The 19,433-nt window shown below is 37.9% G+C and overlaps 1 protein-coding gene and 1 pseudogene across 3 annotated transcripts in view; one reads left to right on the top strand and one right to left on the bottom strand.

Moving 5' to 3' along the window:
• Positions 1 to 19,433, bottom strand: part of RAB2A (RAB2A, member RAS oncogene family) — a 68,387-nt gene that overhangs the window by 23,657 nt on the left and 25,297 nt on the right. For all 3 annotated transcript variants that reach the window (XM_040261275.1, XM_040261276.1, XM_040261277.1), the window contains 3 exons: positions 10,098 to 10,165; positions 2,389 to 2,471; positions 1,869 to 1,961 (listed from right to left, as the gene is read on the bottom strand). In XM_040261275.1, the coding sequence (XP_040117209.1) occupies positions 1,869 to 1,961; positions 2,389 to 2,471; positions 10,098 to 10,165 (244 nt within the window). The remainder of the gene's footprint in view (positions 1 to 1,868; positions 1,962 to 2,388; positions 2,472 to 10,097; positions 10,166 to 19,433) is intronic.
• LOC120878604 lies at positions 10,255 to 11,653 on the top strand (annotated as a pseudogene).

Genomic DNA, 19,433 nt, shown 5'->3' with positions numbered 1-19,433 from the left:
GTGTTGACTTGAAGCATTTATATAACACAGTAAGACTACCACTATAGCATCAGCTAACACTTCCATCACATCATGTGCCATTTTATGGTAACAATGTTTAAGATCCTTTCACAGCACCTGGTACACAGTGCAGTACTGTTAACTATAATCACAGTGCTGTACATGAGGCACCCAGAACTTACTCATCTTCTAACTACAAGTCTGCACTCCTTTAACCAACATCTCCCCAATCCATTTGTTTACACTACTCTCTCACTATCCCTTTAAGATCTAAAGGATCTGTGGTGATGATACTCTTTTATTCCCAATATTGATAATGTATGTCTTCTTAGTCTTTTCTCAGTCTTCTCAGAGCTAGCTTTTAGTTTTACTGGTTTTCTTTTTATTAACCTCCTTATTTATTTTTGTTTACCTTAGGTTTAAATTGCTCTTACTTTTCTAGTTATAATCTTAATGTAAAGTTTAGGTTACTGATTTGAAACTCTTCCCTAATAAAAGTTTTTGTGTTATAATCTCCCTCTAAGCACTGCTTTAACAGCAACCCTCAAGTTTTCAAGGATTGTAGATATACTAAAGTGAAACTAACTGGTGAAAAACAGATACTAATGCAAGTAATTCTTGTCCATGGAAATGCAAGCTGAGCCCTGGTGGAATACAACTATCAGTCTGTGAATTTTGTTCAATTTTGTATCCATCTGTAAATTCACTTCAGCATTCCTTATTTATCAACGTGTGGTATTTTGAGTTCTCTTTTGAACCAACTGTATTATCTTACTGGTCCCCTCATTAATGGATGAAATAAATAAAAGCTTTGTTGTGTTCATTACCATATAACAGTCATGTTTTTACATTTCCGAAAATATTATCTTTTAATACTATTTTATAAACCTGAAGAATGAATTCTGTATCTAGCAATTTTAAAATACTAGTTTTAATTGTTACCACTGTAATTTTTTACTGAATTAGTGAAAACTTTCCTACACTTTAAGTTTATAGAAACTATGGTCAAGAAACTGTTTTCTGATGTATTATACTATCATTTAAAACATAAACACAAGGACATTCACTGTAATTAACAATACCTAGAGATATAAAGTAAAATAAGATTGTAAAAACAATATTAAGATGACACTAATATGTAAGTCCTAGAGGTAGGCTTAAAAGTACTAAATATGATATCTATTAAACAATATTAATAAAAGTGCTTCGGCCTTCAAGTAGAAATACACCTGATTAATCCATGTATTGCATTAACTCATATAATACATATTAAATCACTGAAAAAGGGAAAAAATGTTTTTCTGAGTTCTACACAGATCCTTATTTCTATTGCCAAGTATTCTGGATAATACTGAACTTAGCCACCAAACAAATCAGTGGGTTTTATTTTAAATTACTTATCAGATCTGGTGGCTCAGACGGTAAAGCATCTGCCTACAATGCAGGAGACCCGGGTTCAATTCCTGGGTCTGGAAGATCTCCTGGAGAAGGAAATGGCAAACCACTCCAGTATTCTTATCTGAAAATCCTATGGACGGAGGAGCCTAGAAGGCTATAGTCCATGGTGTTGCAGAGTCGGGCACGACTGAGTGAACTGACTTTCACTTTCAATCAGATAAAACTCCATAAAAATATTCTTTAAAATACAGCTTCCAACAAAAACTATTTCAAATAATAATAAATTCCAATAAAGCTTATGATCTGTATTTTAGAAACCAAAAGAAACTTCTTATATTCTAAAATTTTCATAATTTAAGAAATCAATTACTTATATTTTGGACAATGTACAAAACAGGCACTTTAACAGTGGTAACAGCTATCCATCTTCACCATTATGCAAGAAAGATTTAAAGATATAGTCTTTTTACCTTTTATTTCCAATAAGCATAATGACCATGTTGGAATTGGAATGCTGGCGGGCATCTTCTAACCAGGTTGTCAAGTGGTTGAATGTGTCTCTCCTAAACACAAATGATAATCTGATGACTATTTTCAAAGTATTTTCCCTAGTGCTGTACAATGAACAGTATACATTCCATTAAAGATTATTTTAAGCCATATACAATGATGAAACAAGAAACAGATTTTAAGTATAGTATCTGGAGTCATGGCTCAATGACTAGAGTTCAGTTTAGGAATTAAATGTAACCTCACTTCAGGAAATTCCAATGTATAAATATCATTACCAAACTGATCAACTTGGAATGCTTATTTATATAAGAGAGAAACTAAGTTACAGATTTCTGTAGGAAATTTAAATTTAATTCAAGATACAGAGGTTTTAAAGGCAAGCAGTCAGGACAAAAAGGCGAAATTATACTTTTACTACTGATATTCAGAAAAATTCTCTGCATTGACCACTGAGCGAAACCATCTGCAAGTCCTCACCTTGTAATATCATACACCAGCAAAGCCCCTGCTGCTCCTCTGTAATATGACCTTGTGATGGAACGGAAGGACTCTTGCCCCGCCTGTGAGGAGAGAAGAAAAGGTGGAGAGTTGCCTTTAATAAGCAGTCCTCTACGATTTCTTATTATTCATATGTGGAATATATATGGACAGGGAGAGAGTACATGAAGGAAAAGAAGAAATCCTAACTTCACCAGTCTTAGGAAAAAGCCACATAATACCACTACTGCTCAAGTCAACCAGACGCACATGCAATCCACACCCCCCACCCACCAAAACAAGACCTCGAAACCTTTTTTGGCAATCCCTGACAACCCAATTTACTGAACGGCTTCACAATACATGAATCATTATTAGAACACAGAATGGACTCCTAGCAACTAAGCTCTGAAGACAAATTTGAAAGGAAGCAAATAACCCAGAGCCTCACATTTGAATTCAATAACCCACTCCCTGGGGCAGCTGTTGACACTAGAATAAATAAAGTCCATTGTAAATAAATGATGAATGACATCTTTACGCCCACCATCTGCTGGTGTAAAGGTTGTTGGAAGGCCAAGGATGCAGATTTTATCAGTTATATCATAAACTGCAGTGAGCTTTCAACAGTGATCAGATGGAATTCTTTGAGCAATCATTTTATTATGAAAAACAGAAAACGGTTCTGAATTTATGAAATTCTTTTCTCTACACTTAATCAATTTTCTCTGTATTTGATATATAATGCTTGTCAAAAGGCAGGAGGGCATAAAAGTCATCTTAATACCCACTTGTGAAAACAGACTTCAGAGATACTAGTTAATTTCTCTCTTCTACTAGTGGCACTAGTGTTCTGCTTTTTAAGAAAGGCTGGTGTGGGATATGCCTTTTGCCTCTGAGTTTAAAATTGAGGCAGTTCTTATCGAAAGTAACTTCATTTTAAATCATTTCAACCTTTAAGAAAAAAAAAGGCATGTAAATTAAGTACACAACAAAGCCTGTTTTCACAATTTTTTAATTAAAAATCTACTAACTCCTTGCATTCTGAGTTCTGATCTTTCAGCGTAAATATTCAGTCCATCCCATCCTCAGAATGCACACGGACAGCTCAGGTTCTGCCCTGTTCTAGTAGTAATACTCAGGTGCTGTTACTGTGGTTCTTACTATCCTCCCAGGGCCTAGCACTGGGTCTGGCACACACCAGACATGCAGAGAACGCCTGCTGAGTGAAAGAATGAATTCTAATGTCTCAGGCAAATGCACCACACGATTATCACTCCATCCTGATGTCACATCCATACTGATGTCCACTTAAATGAGTGGACATCAGTAGGTCCTAACATACTAAGATTCAGTAAAAAAGAACTCCTCCCAGTGGAAACTAAAGAATGAGACCTTCTTTTGGTAACTTAAAAGGTAATTCTGGCACTATGTCTTGTGATAAATTAGATACTGAGAAAGCCATCACATAAAAGGGCTGTAAAAAGAGCCAACTCATTTCACAGAGTTTGAGGTTAAAACACTAGATAGATACTAGCTGGAAGTATGAAACTACTTATAATTATTTTTATATAATTTATTGGGACACAGCTTAAAAAAAAATTCTCTCAAATCCAAGTTCAAAAGGCCAGTCTTATGGGAATTTCCTCTTTAACTGCTTAGCATGGGAAAACTAAGGACTAGATTTTTAACAGATTTACTTCACTGTGAATGATATATACCAAGGAAAGATTACGTGGTAAACAATACAAAAAAGCTTAAGTATTTTATGTGTTCAAGACGAAAATCACGTTTAGAGCTCTTCTATTTCCCAAGTCTATACAAAGAGCAAACGTAAAAGTTCTTTAAATCAATCTTGGTGGGATCTTTTGTGGGATGAATTAAAATGAATATAGTTGACCCTTGAACAACATGGTTTTGAACTGTGTGGGTTCACTTATATGTGGAACTTTTTCAATGGAAAATAGTCTGAGGTTGGTTGAATCCACGGACATGGAAGAACCACGGATAGGAAGAACCATGGAGAAGAAGGGCCAACTATATATCCAGATTTTTGACCACGGAGGGTTGGCAACCCTAAGCCCACACTGTTCAAGGGTTAACTGTACATTGCTACAGGTCATACAGAAGAACTATTATGAGATCAGCACATATCTGTATATCATTCCCATTCCTCCTGAATTGTTTTACAAAGAACAAACAAGTTGCAATATGGAAATAATGTATATTATGCATCACTTTATACTAAATCAGTGGATCTGGATCTGGATCTTGCCATAATTACAAAATCAAACAAAAATTGAAGCAAAAAATGACAACATTCCAAGTGATTATTATGAACGTAGCTATGCATCTTAAAATCTATGATTACTCTGTAATAAGCAAAGATCAGTATTCACAAGTTTCTTGAGACCTGACATGTAGGAACAATATTCCATACTCTGGCCTACTAAAGACTGCAGAAAGCTAGCCCAATGGTTAATTATCTTGATCATATTAAGGCAAAGTAATCTAGTCTTTAAAAAACACTTTAATATAAACCTGTCCAAACTGTGATCAACTGATACTGTTTTAAGTGAAAAGAAAATCAATTTAGGATATATAGATGTTTTTCATCCTCTTCACTATAAGATGGTTGTTTAAAGAGATTTTAGAAGTTTGAAACTGAACAAGATATAGCATTATTTGCAGAAAGGGACTCCTAAAAGCAGCCAAGGATATAAAGATTCCCCCAAATTGGCTTCTCTATGTGCCTTTCCATTGATAACAATTTTTATAGTAACCCGTTTGGTAATTTAACTGCTCCTCCTCTTCTGTTACCTCCATTAATATACAACTCTACATGCATCAAGCTAGCATTCAAAAATCCTTACCCTGAATGTAAATCCTAACCTCTTGGGCATCTGATTTCTGTTTCTCTAGAATTTTATATTATTATTCAATAAAAGTCTTATTCATACAGCCATTTTTTTTCCTACTGGTATTCTATCCATATTCTGAATATTCTGCTTCTGTACCTATGTTTTAACTCTTTGTCTGAAAATTTTTCTCTTCTACTTCCCCACTATCTATTCCCTCTGAGGACCAGTTCAAGCTCCATAATCCTCTCACAAAGCTAGGAAGCTTGTCCACCAGAGCCGATACTTAGCCTTTCCCCCTCACAAATCCAAAAACAATTTCATGTGATCATATGGGTCTAATACTATTGATTAGATCAAATGAACACACTATGTACAGGCTTATCTTTTTTCCTCCTTAGAGCTCCTTGTTGGATAGCCTAATTCAGAATAGTGAAGTTTATTTATAGCAGACACTTAAATGTGTCATCTTGAATGATCCCAAACAGCCAATAATGTTAGAAAATTAACATTTGTGAGAATCAATACTATAGTAATACCTTTTAGTTTCATTGTTAGTCATTTATCTAACAACTCTAGCTACATGGAACACAGCTGAGAGCCAAAAAGAAAAAAGGATTTCTAAGTAGTCAACTGAGCTGTCCAGGGCCCAAACATGGAATCTCAGGTACTTCACTCGACTTAAAAATCTAGACCTGTGATCAACGACTGCTGTTATCAAGGAAAAAGATTCTGAAGTTTACATGCATGCAAGAGTAAGACTTCTGGTTTGGATGACAGCAAGATTAACAAGAATAACAGTAATTTTTAGGCTGTCTTAGTGTCAACAGCAGGAGAAGGCAATGGCACCCCACTCCAGTACTCTTGCTTGGAAAATTCCATGGATGGAGGAGTCTGGTGGTCTGCAGTCCATGGGGGTCGCTAAGAGTCGAACACGACTGAGCGACTTCACTTTCACTCTTCAGTTTCATGCACTGGAGAAGGAAATGGCAACCCACTCCAGTGTTCTTGCCTGGAGAATCCCAGGGACGGGGGAGCCTGGTGGGTGCCGTCTATGGGGTCGCACAGAGTCGGACACGACTGAAGTGACTTAGCAGCAGCAGCAGCAGTGTCAACAGCAAGGATGGACAAAAAGTCAACCAGGACTATTTAATTCTAGGTTTTTAAAGGGAATTTCATATAGAAACTTAAGAAGATTCTGAGAAGAAAAATAAAGGTTGTAAAGATCTAGGAAAGAAGAGATGTTGAATGCTTTGACAAATTTAATAATATTTACTTTGTAAAAAGACTTAAGAGGATGTAACTGCTGACTTCAGATTCTTTTAACATTATCATGTAAGAAAAACAGGAGACCACAGGTGGGAGGCAGACATTAATGTAGAGTGACTTCAAGCAAAGCATTTATGCAAGGCACAATATATGAAAAACATATTAAAGAATAATAAGTAGTTTAGTTCACACTACAGTAAAGGATTTGGGTTGCACAAGAATGTTTCTGTAAAACATCACTTCTGGAAAAGAAGAAAAACTATTAATACAGAAGTAGAAAATAATTTCCTTTTGGTTCAATTCAGTTCAGTCACTCAGGCGTGTCTGACTCTGCGACCCCATGAATTGCAGCACGCCAGGCCTCCCTGTCCCTCACCAACTCACGGAGTTCACTCAGACTCACGTCCATCAAGTCCGTGATGCCATCCAGCCATCTCATCCTCGTTCGTCCCCTTCTCCTCCCGCCTCCAATCCCTCCCAGCATCAGAATCTTTTCCAATGACTCAACTCTTCACATGAGCTGGCCAAAGTACTGGAGTTTCAGCTTCAGCATCATTCCCTCCAAAGAAATCCCAGGGCTGATCTCCTTCAGAATGGACTGGCTGGATCTCCTTGCAGTCCAAGGGACTCTCAAGAGTCTTCTCCAACACCAGTTCAAAAGCATCAATTCTTTGGTGCTCAGTTTTCTTCACAGTCCAACTCTCACATCCACCCAGCTTTTTCACTCTCCTCTTTCATCAAGAGGCTTTCTAGTTCCTCTTCACTTTCTGCCATAAGGGTGGTGTCATCTGCATATCTGAGGTTATGGATATTTCTCCCAGCAATCCTGATTCCAGCTTGTGCTTCTCCCAGTCCAGCGTTTCTCATGATGTACTCTGCACAGAAGTTAAATAAGCAGGGTGACAATATACAGCCTTGATGTACTCCTTTTCCTATTTGGAACCAGTCTGTTGTTCCATGTCCAGTTCTAACTGTTGCTTCCTGACCTGCATATAGATTTCTCAAGAGGCAGGTCAGGTGGTCTGGTATTCCCATCTCTTTCACAATTTTCCACAGTTTCTTGTGATCCACACAGTCAAAGGCTTTGGCATAGTCAATAAACCAGAAATAGATGTGTTTCTGGAACTCTCTTGCTTTTTCCATGATCCAGCAGATGTTGGCAATTTGATCTCTGGTTCCTCTGCCTTTTCTAAAACCAGCTTGAACATCTGGAAATTCACGGTTCACGTATTGCTAAAGCCTGACTTGGAGAATTTTGAGCATTACTTTACTAGCGTGTGAGATGAGTGCAATTGTGCGGTCGTTTGAGCATTCTTTGGCATTGCCTTTCTTTGGGATTGGAATGAAAACTGACCTTTTCCAGTCCTGTGGCCACTGCTGAGTTCTCCAAATTTGCTGGCATATTGAGTGCAGCACTTTTACAGCATCATCCTTTTGGTTAGAGATCATTAATTAAAATCTCTAGGAAAGAAGGGATTTGCATATTTTACTTTTCTCTTTTCTACGCAGTTTTGAAGTCTCGTTGCTTGAGAGAACATAAATCCTGAAAGTTACGAGATGCTACAGGTTGGGGGTGGAGGAAACACTAAGAAATGGTGTATGCATAAATTTGCACTGCAGAGAGAGGAAACAAGGAAGCATAAAAACAGAGGTCCCATACATGATTCTGGAACAGAGCAAGGCAGAGATTTAGGGTTTCGCATTGTGGGATGACTGTGTGCTACATAGGAAAGATGAGGAAACCTAGGTCTCATGACAGCCTTCAGAAATTCTCTCAGTGTTCTTGAGACTTCAGTCTGTGAGACTGAATATTCTTCAAGGTACCTTCCTTCAGTAATGGCTATTAAAGGTGATAGGTGAGACACTAAGACTGCAAGATTAGGAAGAAAAAAAAAGACCAGGGGCATGCGGCAGTAAAATTCCCCGTATTTTCCAGTTCATTTGCTAGTTTAGAGACATGCTGTTTGTTGTCCTAAACCTTTTGGGTTTTCTCAACTAGGGTTCAGTGAAGAATTAAGTCTTAATTGCCCTAAGGTAGTGGTGCTTACAGTGGGATACCTGGACCCCTGGGAGTCCCTGAGACTCCTGAAGGGCCCATGAGGCCCTCCATTCCCCAACTACCTATTTGTGTGAGGTTGTATTCTCTTCATCAGTTCAGTTAAGTTCAGTTGCTCAGCTGTGTCCGACTCTTTGCGACCCCATGGACTGCAGCATGCCAGGCCTCCCTGTCCATCATCACCAACTCCCGGAGTTTATTCAAGCTCATGTCCACTGAGTCGGTGATGCCGTCCAGTAGCATACTGGGCACCTACCGACCTGGGGAGTTCATATTTCAGTGTCTTATCTTTTTGCCTTTTCATACTGTTCATGGGGTTCTCAAGGCAAGAATACTGAAGTGGCTTCCATTTCCTTCTCCAGTGGACCACATTTTGTCAGACCTCTCCACCATGACCCATCCGTCTTGGGTGACCCTACATGGCATGGCTCATAGTTTCACTGAATTAGACAAGGCTGTGGTCCATGTGATTAGATTGGATAGTTTTCTGTGACTGTGGTTTTCAGTCTGTCTGCTCTCTGATGGAGAAGGATAAGAGGCTTATGGAAGCTTCCCGAGGGGAGAGACTGACTGAGGGGAAACTGCGTCTTGTTCCGATGGGCGTGGCCATTCTCTTCACAGACTTCAAGAAAACAGCACACAAGAGACTTGATGCAGAGGGCGACACAAGAATCCAGCTGTCTTCTACTAAGCAGAGTGTAAAGACAATTTTCAAAATGTAACAAAATGACACTCTTCACACTGGAAAATAGCTTTTTGTCTTGAGAAAATGGTCAAATTCCATAAAAATTGCATTGTTTACCCTAATATACAATGAGCTTAATCAGGGTTATTCTATAATCAATTAATAACGAACTGTTTAATAAGTTTCTCAGCTTTAATCTCTAGTGATAGTGATAGCTATAAGCCACATAAGCAAAGGCTCTTTGAGGTCTCTACATATCAAATCTATACAATAAAGTACTTCTCTTTTATGCAGAAGATGGGAAAATAAAGAAAATAGTCATGCAAATAACTTTCCGTGGTTCAGATGAGAAACTGCCATTAAAAACTATGTGACAGGATACTGAACTGGCATTCGATGAATGTAAACGACAGGACTGGGAGCAAAGTAGCATCAAGTGCTGACTAAATCATACTTTTAGAATAAACTAATAAACTATCAGATCAAGTGACTCTATGGTACTGACATTCATATATTTTAATTCACATGTATACTTTAGACATACTGCTTGTTTTTCTTAAAAACATAGTTTCTGGAGCATTTCTATTTAGATCCCACAGCCTGAGAATTTGCTCAAATATGTTCCCCTATACCTGACACCTAGCATATCTCTGTTGAAAATATTGCATGATAAAAATGAATCTTTTCTGTTACCACATTTTATGTCATGGTTGCAGGGAACGTCGGTGTCTAACAAACCATAACAGTCATAAGATAACATTAAAACTGAACAAAAACACAACAATGTACTTTTACAAAATGACTTTACTGAGGTCATACAAGGTATTTTCGCTATACTTACCGTATCCCATATCTGAAGTTTTATCTGTTTTCCATCAATAGTTATCATTCGAGCACCAAACTCAACACCTGAATAGAACAGAAAGTGTTTTGTTAGGCAAATTAGTGGAAATATATTTCACATTTAAGGATTTTTTTTTAAAAAGGGTATTTCTAGGCTTTCGCCTCCGCCCGGGAGGAGAGGGGATAGGAGCGAGAGGCCGCCGCTGGCCCGTGAGCCGCCGCCATGGGGAACCGCGTTTCGCGGGAAGACTTCTAGTGGGTCTACACCGACCAGCCGCACGCCACTCGGCGCCAGGAGATCCTGGCAAAGTATCCAGAGATAAAATCCTTAATGAAACCTGATTCCAACTTGATATGGATTGTAATTATGATGGTTCTCACTCAGTTTGTTGCATTTTACTTAGTAAAGGACTTAGACTGGAAATGGGTCCTGTTTTGGGCATATGCCTTTGGCAGCTGCATTAATCATTCAATGACTCTGGCTATTCATGAAGTTTCCCACAACAGTGCCTTTGGCCATTGCAAAGCTATGTGGAATCGTTGGTTTGGAATATTTGCCAATCTCCCTATTGGTGTCCCATATTCAATTTCCTTTAAGAGATATCACATGGATCATCATCGATACCTTTGGAGGCGACGGCATCGATGTGGACATTCCAACCGACTTTGAAGGCTGGTTCTTCTGTACTACTTTCAGAAAGTTTATATGGGTCATCCTTCAGCCTCTCTTTTATGCTTTTCGACCTCTGTTCATCAACCCCAAACCAATCTCTTATCTGGAAATAATCAATACTGTGATCCAGATCACTTTTGACATCGTGATTTACTATGTTTTGGGAGTTAAATCTTTAGTCTACATGTTGGCAGCCTCCTTACTTGGCCTAGGTTTGCACCCGATTTCTGGACATTTTATAGCTGAACATTATATGTTCTTAAAAGGACATGAAACTTACTCATATTATGGGCCTCTGAATTTACTCACCTTCAATATGGGTTACCATAATGAACACCACGACTTTCCCAACATTCCCGGAAAAAGCCTTCCCCTGGTGAGGAAAATAGCTGCTGAGTACTATGACAACCTCCCCCACTACAATTCCTGGATAAAAGTGCTATATGATTTTGTGACGGATGATACAATAAGTCCCTATTCAAGAATGAAGAGGCATCGGAAAGGCAACGAGGTTCAGGAGTAAATGTCATTAAGACCAAAGGAACTCCTCTCTGAAACTTGATCATAACTGAGAAAGTGGAATTTTTGCATTGTTAAATTAAGACCAACTATGTTTAGAAGCTGCCCTCATACAAATTCAGAGTATGATCTTCATGGTGTCAAGAAGCTAATCTGGCTTTAAAGAGTCAGTCTGTCTGCGCAGTGTTCAGCTTTACTCATTATATTACCACTGTGGTGGATGTTTTCACTTAGGTCTGACCCTTTGTAAGCATATCATAAAAAAAGCTTTTAAAAAGCTATTTCTAGTATGTTGTTTTCACTATAAGGATTTACTTTATTAAAATAGCTAATAAACTGAGCTATTAATCACAAAAAAAAAATAAATAAAAGGGTATTTCTAGGACATGCTATGCCAAATAATACACAGATTAACAAATACAGCTCCCATCCTTAGAAAATGTATAAGTTAAGGCAGAGGTATTCATAAGACATCGGCTAAGAATATAATTTAACACTAAGATATTTGTGGCCTTCATGTTTTGCAGGCTCAATAATATTAAAAATAACTAGAAATGAGATTCAAGAACCAATTTCTTAAAAACTATTAATGTGGTTTAACAATCACTAAAATGGACAGATGAATTTCAACATCATAGTCTTAGTTCCATCATGGGTTATCAACTAGGAAGGAAATCTGCAAGTTCATTCACTAGAGATGACCACTGTTTAAACAGATTTTCAGACATCTCACCATGAATAAATACACACAGAAGCATACAGTTTTATATAAATGGGAATACATAAATGCTGTCCTGCAATTTGCTTTTCAGTCACTGTGTCATAAACATTATTCCATACCACAAAGTACTTTTTCAATTAAAAAAAATTATATAAAACTAAACCATTATTTTTAATGGCCATATAATAGTCCTCTGTGTTATGTATCTTTAGATATACATGCATTTTATTAAGTTGGTACTCTATTGCTACAAATTTTGATTGTTTTCAAATCTTCACTAAGTAGTTAATGCTGAAATGAATTTTCTGCATATATTTTTCAACTTATGATTATGATTTTTGGCAAATTACAGGAGACAGGATTGCAGGTTAAGGAAATACAAACTTTACACTTATCAGCTTACTACTCTGGCTTTTTTCCTTGAATTTACCATCTTTTGAAAATACTCATTCAATCATCAAAATAGGAGGAGGAGAAAAAGAGGGGATAATTTCAGAAGAGCAAACAGCTGTGAAGGAGACTCTGCAAGAAGTCTATCACTTACATTACACCAAATCATTACTGCTTGGAGTGTGTTCTTTCAGTATTTAGATCAGAGTCAGGGTGACGGGGAGACACACATGGTCCCCAGAAACCAGATGTCATCCTGGCAGAAAAACAGCTTTTAGTTGCCCAGGGAAGGGCACACTGCCCAGTGCCAGAATTTCATTTCAGCATCTCCTATAATTCCCCCAACTGTGATCAGGAAGGTGAAATATAAAGGTGATTTACCCTTTCAGGATATGTAACTTGATTGAGTTTTTATTCTGTATTTTATTATTTTTTCCATGCTAGGGGCAAAGTCAATACACAGAAACTAATGGTATGTTTCTCAGACTCAGAAATACAGGAAAAGCCAGAGAAAAGACCTAGGAGTCAGGATGTACTAGGAAGAAAAATGCAAAACTGTACAATTAACCTCATATAAAACCACTACAGTGTTTACACATCTACCTATCTATATGCATATAGTCATATACCGTCTATGCCACAGGGTGGGGGGATACCCGAAACAACAATCCACCAGCTTACTCAGTGACACGAAAATGAGTGGCTGAGGAAAGAAACTAGCGGCTAAGGACGGTACAGATGCTCTTTGAAATGCCCACTATTTAAAAAGAATGTCCTAAAGTACAAAATTCTACAGATCAGCAAGATAGTTGACAACATGGAAGCCTTTTCATGAATCTATTGTAGCCACAGAGAGAAATCCTGGTTTTCCTCCCACTGTCATGGAAAAGCTTTTAACCACTATCCAAAAACCTCTGCATTGCTCAATGGGATTCAAGATTTCTTAAATCCAATATGTAACATCAAATTTGATGAAAAACAATGGCAAATTAGAAACAGACCCTTGACTGACACCATGGATGGGTAGGCAAGGCAAGCAAGGACCAGCACCCTGAGCAGAGGGATGAAGGTACTCAAACTGACTGGCAACCATTCCATCCTTTGATGGGAGGATGGCTGTTATGGTTTCTGCTTTCAAGCCTCTTAGGATGCTTCACTCCTGCCCATTTCCAAGTCCACGTCCCCAACCTCTTGTGAATTCTACATAAAACTCCAGACACTTTAATATCCCTAATAATCTAGATACTCTAATAATCCCTTTGCTTAACTTAACCCACAATTGAGTTTTGGCATATTTAGCCCTTTATTCAAAGTATATACACAGAGACTACTGATGCTTAAAAAGTCTTCAAAGATTTTGCCTCTAAAAACACACCTAATTTTAAAACCATGTTATATGAAAATCAAGACTGTTTCTAAAGCAGGAAAATACAGAAAGATTGCCATTTTAACTTCACTTATTAATAGAATCAGGACAGAGAACAAAAACAAGAAGCCAATAAACTAGTTTTAAAAGGCTACTACTATCTTATCCAGGAATGAGATAAGAAAAAACTGACAAGCACAGTTGATTACTGAAAAACTATGATTTCTGTCTTCCTATCAAGTGAAACAGAAACAAAGAATTCAAGTTTAGCTTCAAAAACATAACTCTTTCCAATTTACCATCTCATAACTGGGTTCATTTAGTGCTGGCTTTACCTTTGTATTCTATATGGCAAAAGAAAATGCTGAAATCTGAAGTGTCCTAGAAATTTTAGAAACAAAAACCCCAAACCTTACACATCTCCTCTGGACTGTAAAAATTTTAAATCGGGGTGTATGTGTTTGTGTGTGTGTATATGCTTAAGAAGCTTATTTAGAAAGTTTTCTCTTTTTTTTAATGAGATAAACCATCATCCCCTACGCCCTTGAGCCTCTCTTCCCAGATACATTTTCAATTAACAGCCAATTCTGGCTGCCAGAGAAATTATCTGTGGAGCCAAAGGCCAGGCCTCATTTACCTGACACTGTCAGGGAGTGATGCTTATTTTTTCAGATGTTACTCACTTCCAGCCTTCCAGGACAAAACACTGAGCGTAAATACACACTTTCTAAATTACCTCTGGATCGTGATCATCCTTGTAGAGTAAGTGCTTGCATCCTTGCATAGTAAACATTTATTTAGTATTTAACAATCAATACCAACTAACTGTGTGACCCTGAGCAAGTTACTATATCTCTTCTGTTTTAGTTTTTCTTATGTGTAAATCATATTAACGATACCCATCTCAAAATTTCAAGATTAAGAGTTATTACATATGTAGAATCTAAGAAATGATACAAATGAACTTATTTATAAAAATGGAAATACAGACACAGAAAACAAACTTATGGTTATCAAAGGGGATGGGGGGGTAGACATAAATTAGGAGTCTGGGATAAACACAGACACACTACTACATTAAAATAGGTAAACAACAGAGACCTACTGTACAGCACAGTACTCAAGATCTTGTAACAACCTATAATGGAAAAGAATCTGAAAAAGAACACATATATGTATATATGTATGACTGATTCACTTTGCTGTACACTTGAAACTAACTTAACATTGTAAATTAGTTATACTTCAATTCAAAATAAAGTTACCACATGCCTTAGTTACCATATACTTACTGCCTGGCACACAGTAAGTATTTTGCATGGACCCATTATTATTTCATACTATACTCCAAGATTTCTAACTAATAATGACACGACCTCATGAGGTGACTGCTGCTGACAGCCCCAGTGAAAAAGGGCCCCCTGCCAGAGCCAGGGCACGTGGAGGTGCGGAGGCAGGATGAGGCTCCTCCCTGCAGATGGCACTGCCAAAGCAGACAGCAGGGCTGGTATCAAGTTAACAGCCATAAAGAGTCTTCCTTAGACCATCTTAAAGGATGTACTCCTGGAACTTAGAAACTGCAGAAGTTCAAAACAGAGACTGGTGGCGAAGAAGGCTGATACTCCTAGAAACAAAACTATAGATACTAGCAAAAACAAAAGATATAGATATTAGCTAAGAAAAAACTGTGACTTATAGATAAGGCCAAAATGTCTACCTAGAACATGCAAAATAATTAAACAATAATAATGGTGGGGAAAACCCGTTTACAATAGCAACAAAATCCATAAAATATAAAAATAATGTCAAAGCACAAGACCTTATGTAAAACTTTACCAAAGAGCATTTTAAAAGCTGGAATAAAAGAAAACATCTTATGTGTATAAATTGCTAATCTTAATACAGTAAAAACATAAACTGTCTCCAAACTAGTCCATAAATTTAATATACTTCCTACCAAATTTTAAAAGCCTCACTAAAATTTTTGCAATTTGGCAAACAGACTAAAGTTCAACTGGAGAACAAATATACAAAAATAATTAAGAAAATTCAGAAAATTTTTTAGAAATTTAGAAAATTTTTAGGAAAGGAAAACCGTCAATCACATATTAAATAACTAGAAAGTGACTGTAAATGCCAGTATGATACTGCCTCATGAAATAGAAAAAAAAAAAAAAAAAGAGAGTCCCCAAACAGGCTGACATATATACAGAGATTTAGCAGATAACAAAGGCTAAGTCAAATAAGAAAGGATGGCTTATTTAATTAACAGTGTGGGGCCACAAGTTATGTAGGGATTAAAGAAAATAACCTACATGACCATATACCAGATGAAGTATAAATTTATAGTATGAGAAGAATATTTTAAAGAATATGTATATAATTCATACACACGAAAGGGGATCCCTTCCTTAGTAAGGCTTGAAAGTCATAACAAAAAGCATCAATGAATCTTACTAAAGAAAACTAGTAGTAGAGAGGGCAAAGATAAAACCACATAATTCAAAGAAAAGACACAGAAATGTTTCTTAAACATATTTTTAAAAGTTTAGCCGCACTAAAAACTAAAGAGTTGAAAAGTCAAACAGCGACTTTTCTCCCTCCAATTCACAAATATTACTGTCATTCACAAGCTGCAGTCAAGGCAAAAGTAAGAACAGGTACTTTAATACATCCGCGGAGGAAGAGTAAATGAGAACAGCTTTGTATGTGTGTTTATCATATATTTAAAAACTCTAGAAAGGCAAGTTTACATGGGGAATTTAACTTTCTTTGGATTTTTACAGTGTTTTCATAAAGAGAAGGCAATGGCAACCCATTCCAGTGTTCTCGGCTGGAGAATCCCAGGGACAGAGGAGCCTGGTAGGCTGCTGTCTATGGGGTTGCACAGAGTCGAACACGACTGACGCGACTTATCAGCAGCAGCAGCATTACAATCACAACCTGTCAGTATCCTTATGTTCTAAGATCAGGAAAATGGTCTTTGTGAGATCTGAACCGGATGTTCAAAAGGTTTTTTAAGCTATCTTTCTAGTTCTCGGCAATGACATTCTAAATAACTTTATCAGAAAATTGAACCCCAAATAAACAAGGTATACTTTTAATTGATCTCTTGTGGGGCACGTGATATGGGAAACAATACCACCTTTTCCCCAAGAGTATACTTTCACTTTCAGCAGTCACTTTTTAGAGGCTGATGGTTTAAAGTGGGGGAGAGAGGAAGCAAGGTGTAATGAACATGTAAATGACCTAGCTTCTGGATCAGTATTTGTCAAACTGTCCACTAGTAAGAAATAAAGTAAACATAGTGGGAATGAGTGGGCTCTAACTAAGAGAGAGGACAAGGCAGCTGAGGGTATACTATAAGGCTTAGAATTAAAGCTGGGTAAGGAGAGAAGTAAGAAAGCAAGACAGGTGAGAGTACAAAGATGGCAGAATCAATGGATTTTACATCTGATGGGGTAAATAAACTTTTAGTGTTAGGAACCAGGTGTGAGCTGAAAGGATGGCAGGGGTGGTCAGATAGGCAGTCGCATGAATCCAAGACCCTGGAGTAGTTCCAGACTCTGGTGACAGAAAGGTCCTGGGCAGGACTGTGCAGATGAGGAGCTCAGTGGAAGCAGGATCTCAGAAGAAGCGCAAATAAAGGAAGCGAGGGGCCAGGATGTGTGTGGGCGTGTGCACAGGGTCAACAATATGAAGCCTATTTCCACCTGGGGAATCCACACACATACTCACAAAAGCCACTGATCCAGTGATTCTCAGCCTTTAATGTTCATGTGAATCAGCTGGAGACCCTGCTGAGCTGCAGAATGGGAGCCAGTAGATTCTTTAACAACTCCCACACAATGCTGATGCTGCTGGTCCAGAGGAACAGCCCCTAAGCCATCCTCTGGATGGCAAAGCTGGAGTCTGGATCCTCAGTGAAATTGTGCCCAGGAAGCTATTATAGATGGCTCTTTGATTCTGGCACAATTCTCACTGAGATAGCAGTCAAAGGGTAAGGAACATTTTATATAGTCTTCCCTTGCCTTTTATTTCCTCTTTGCTATCAGTTAATAATAATTCATCATGAACCAACCTTAACCTTGTCACCTTCCTCTATTCATCAAGTAAAAGGCAAGCGTGCAGCAGGATCAAGACACTGCCTCATGCCTACTTTAGCAATCATTCTACACTCCTACAAAAAGTATGTACTAAGGACCTTCTAAATGATTTCTATGTCAGAAAAATAAATTCTCGTGATGGATGTCATGAGTATAGTAGTTGGCATCCAACCAGAAAAATAGAAACCATACTTAAGCATTTACAACAGAGGGGATTTAAAGTACAGAATTGGTTACATTGAAGGCAGGGCTGAGAAACCCAAGGAGCAGAAGGTAATGCAACCCAGAGATCAGTAACAGCCGGAAGCTGCTGCTGTCCCCAAGCCGGGGGGCAGAGAGAGAAACCAGGATTTCCAGAGCCCAGGAACCAGACCACCAGTGACTCTGACAGGCAGGGGCTTGTACTAAAGCCATGGAGAACACACAGTAAACACTGGCAGAGAGAGGAGAAGACCCTTGGCTTTTTTTGCTTTTCTCCTCTGAACTCCCAGGGCCTCCCATCAGCGAGCCCAGAGGGAAGCCGGCCGGTGCAGTCACATGAGTTATGGTTTGCTGAGAACTCCTTCCGACCTACTTCCCCATCTCTCTTCGCAGCAGAGCCTATCCTCTGACAGCAGCTCAGGCCTATCCTCCCTACAGGGTGTGCTTCAATGAAAAGGAAGACACTTTTGACAGCATCCTATAAAAAAAACAACTGGCTAGCTGTCTCAGGACCGAGTCATGCCTAAGAGGTGGCCTCAAGGTGCAGACCTATTAAAGAACAGATCCTACAAAAAAAGAGCTCACCCAAGTTAAAACGCATCATGAGAACCAGCATGAAAGAGCAACACCTGTCTTACCCATCATTAGCAGATATAATTAAAACTACCAAGATGAAAATGGAATCTGCATGTTCTTACTATAAGTAGCCAGTAAGGAAAGATGTTTAATATATGCACAAAGTACATTAGGCTTGGGTGAATACCATCAACTGATCAAATAGTCTGATTTATAAACTGTATCTTCGATTTGGTACTTCACACAGGACATGAGAATCATCTTGTTATGAACAGTGAGTTAATGATACTTATAGAAAACAAGCAGACACTGGCTGAAAATACACATTAAGCTATCAGTTGCAAACTTTAACTAGATTTCCAATTACCTTATTTATACATGGTTGACTAATCTCTATTGCAGCCATAAAAGAAGAAATCTAGATTCTTTAGCTTTCAGGGTGTAATTTTTTAAAACAGATTAAGAACCCTGAAAGAGCATACTTACTTAAAGTTTTTAGTTTTTCACTTAATTTTATACTTTTGCATATTAATGAATAATATCACTAAAAACAACCAGTAGAGCTAACAGTAATGATAGCTAAAATTTGTTGACCATCTCTTATCAGGAACTCTCATTTATTCTTCACAACTGAGGAAACTAAAAAATGCTTGATGGCAGTTTTTCTGGATTAATAATTACAGGCAGGCCTGGAGCACTTACCACACTGCTAGGCACTGTTTCAATGCATCACATTTATTAACTCACTTACTGAACGTAACAATTTTGTGAGATAGTCCTAC

This window comes from Oryx dammah, unplaced genomic scaffold (genome assembly GCF_014754425.2).
Source record: "Oryx dammah isolate SB20612 unplaced genomic scaffold, SCBI_Odam_1.1 HiC_scaffold_19, whole genome shotgun sequence".
Lineage (NCBI taxonomy): Eukaryota > Metazoa > Chordata > Mammalia > Artiodactyla > Bovidae > Oryx > Oryx dammah.
Note: the sequence above shows the minus strand (reverse complement) of the source record. Positions and strands in the feature narration are given on the sequence as shown.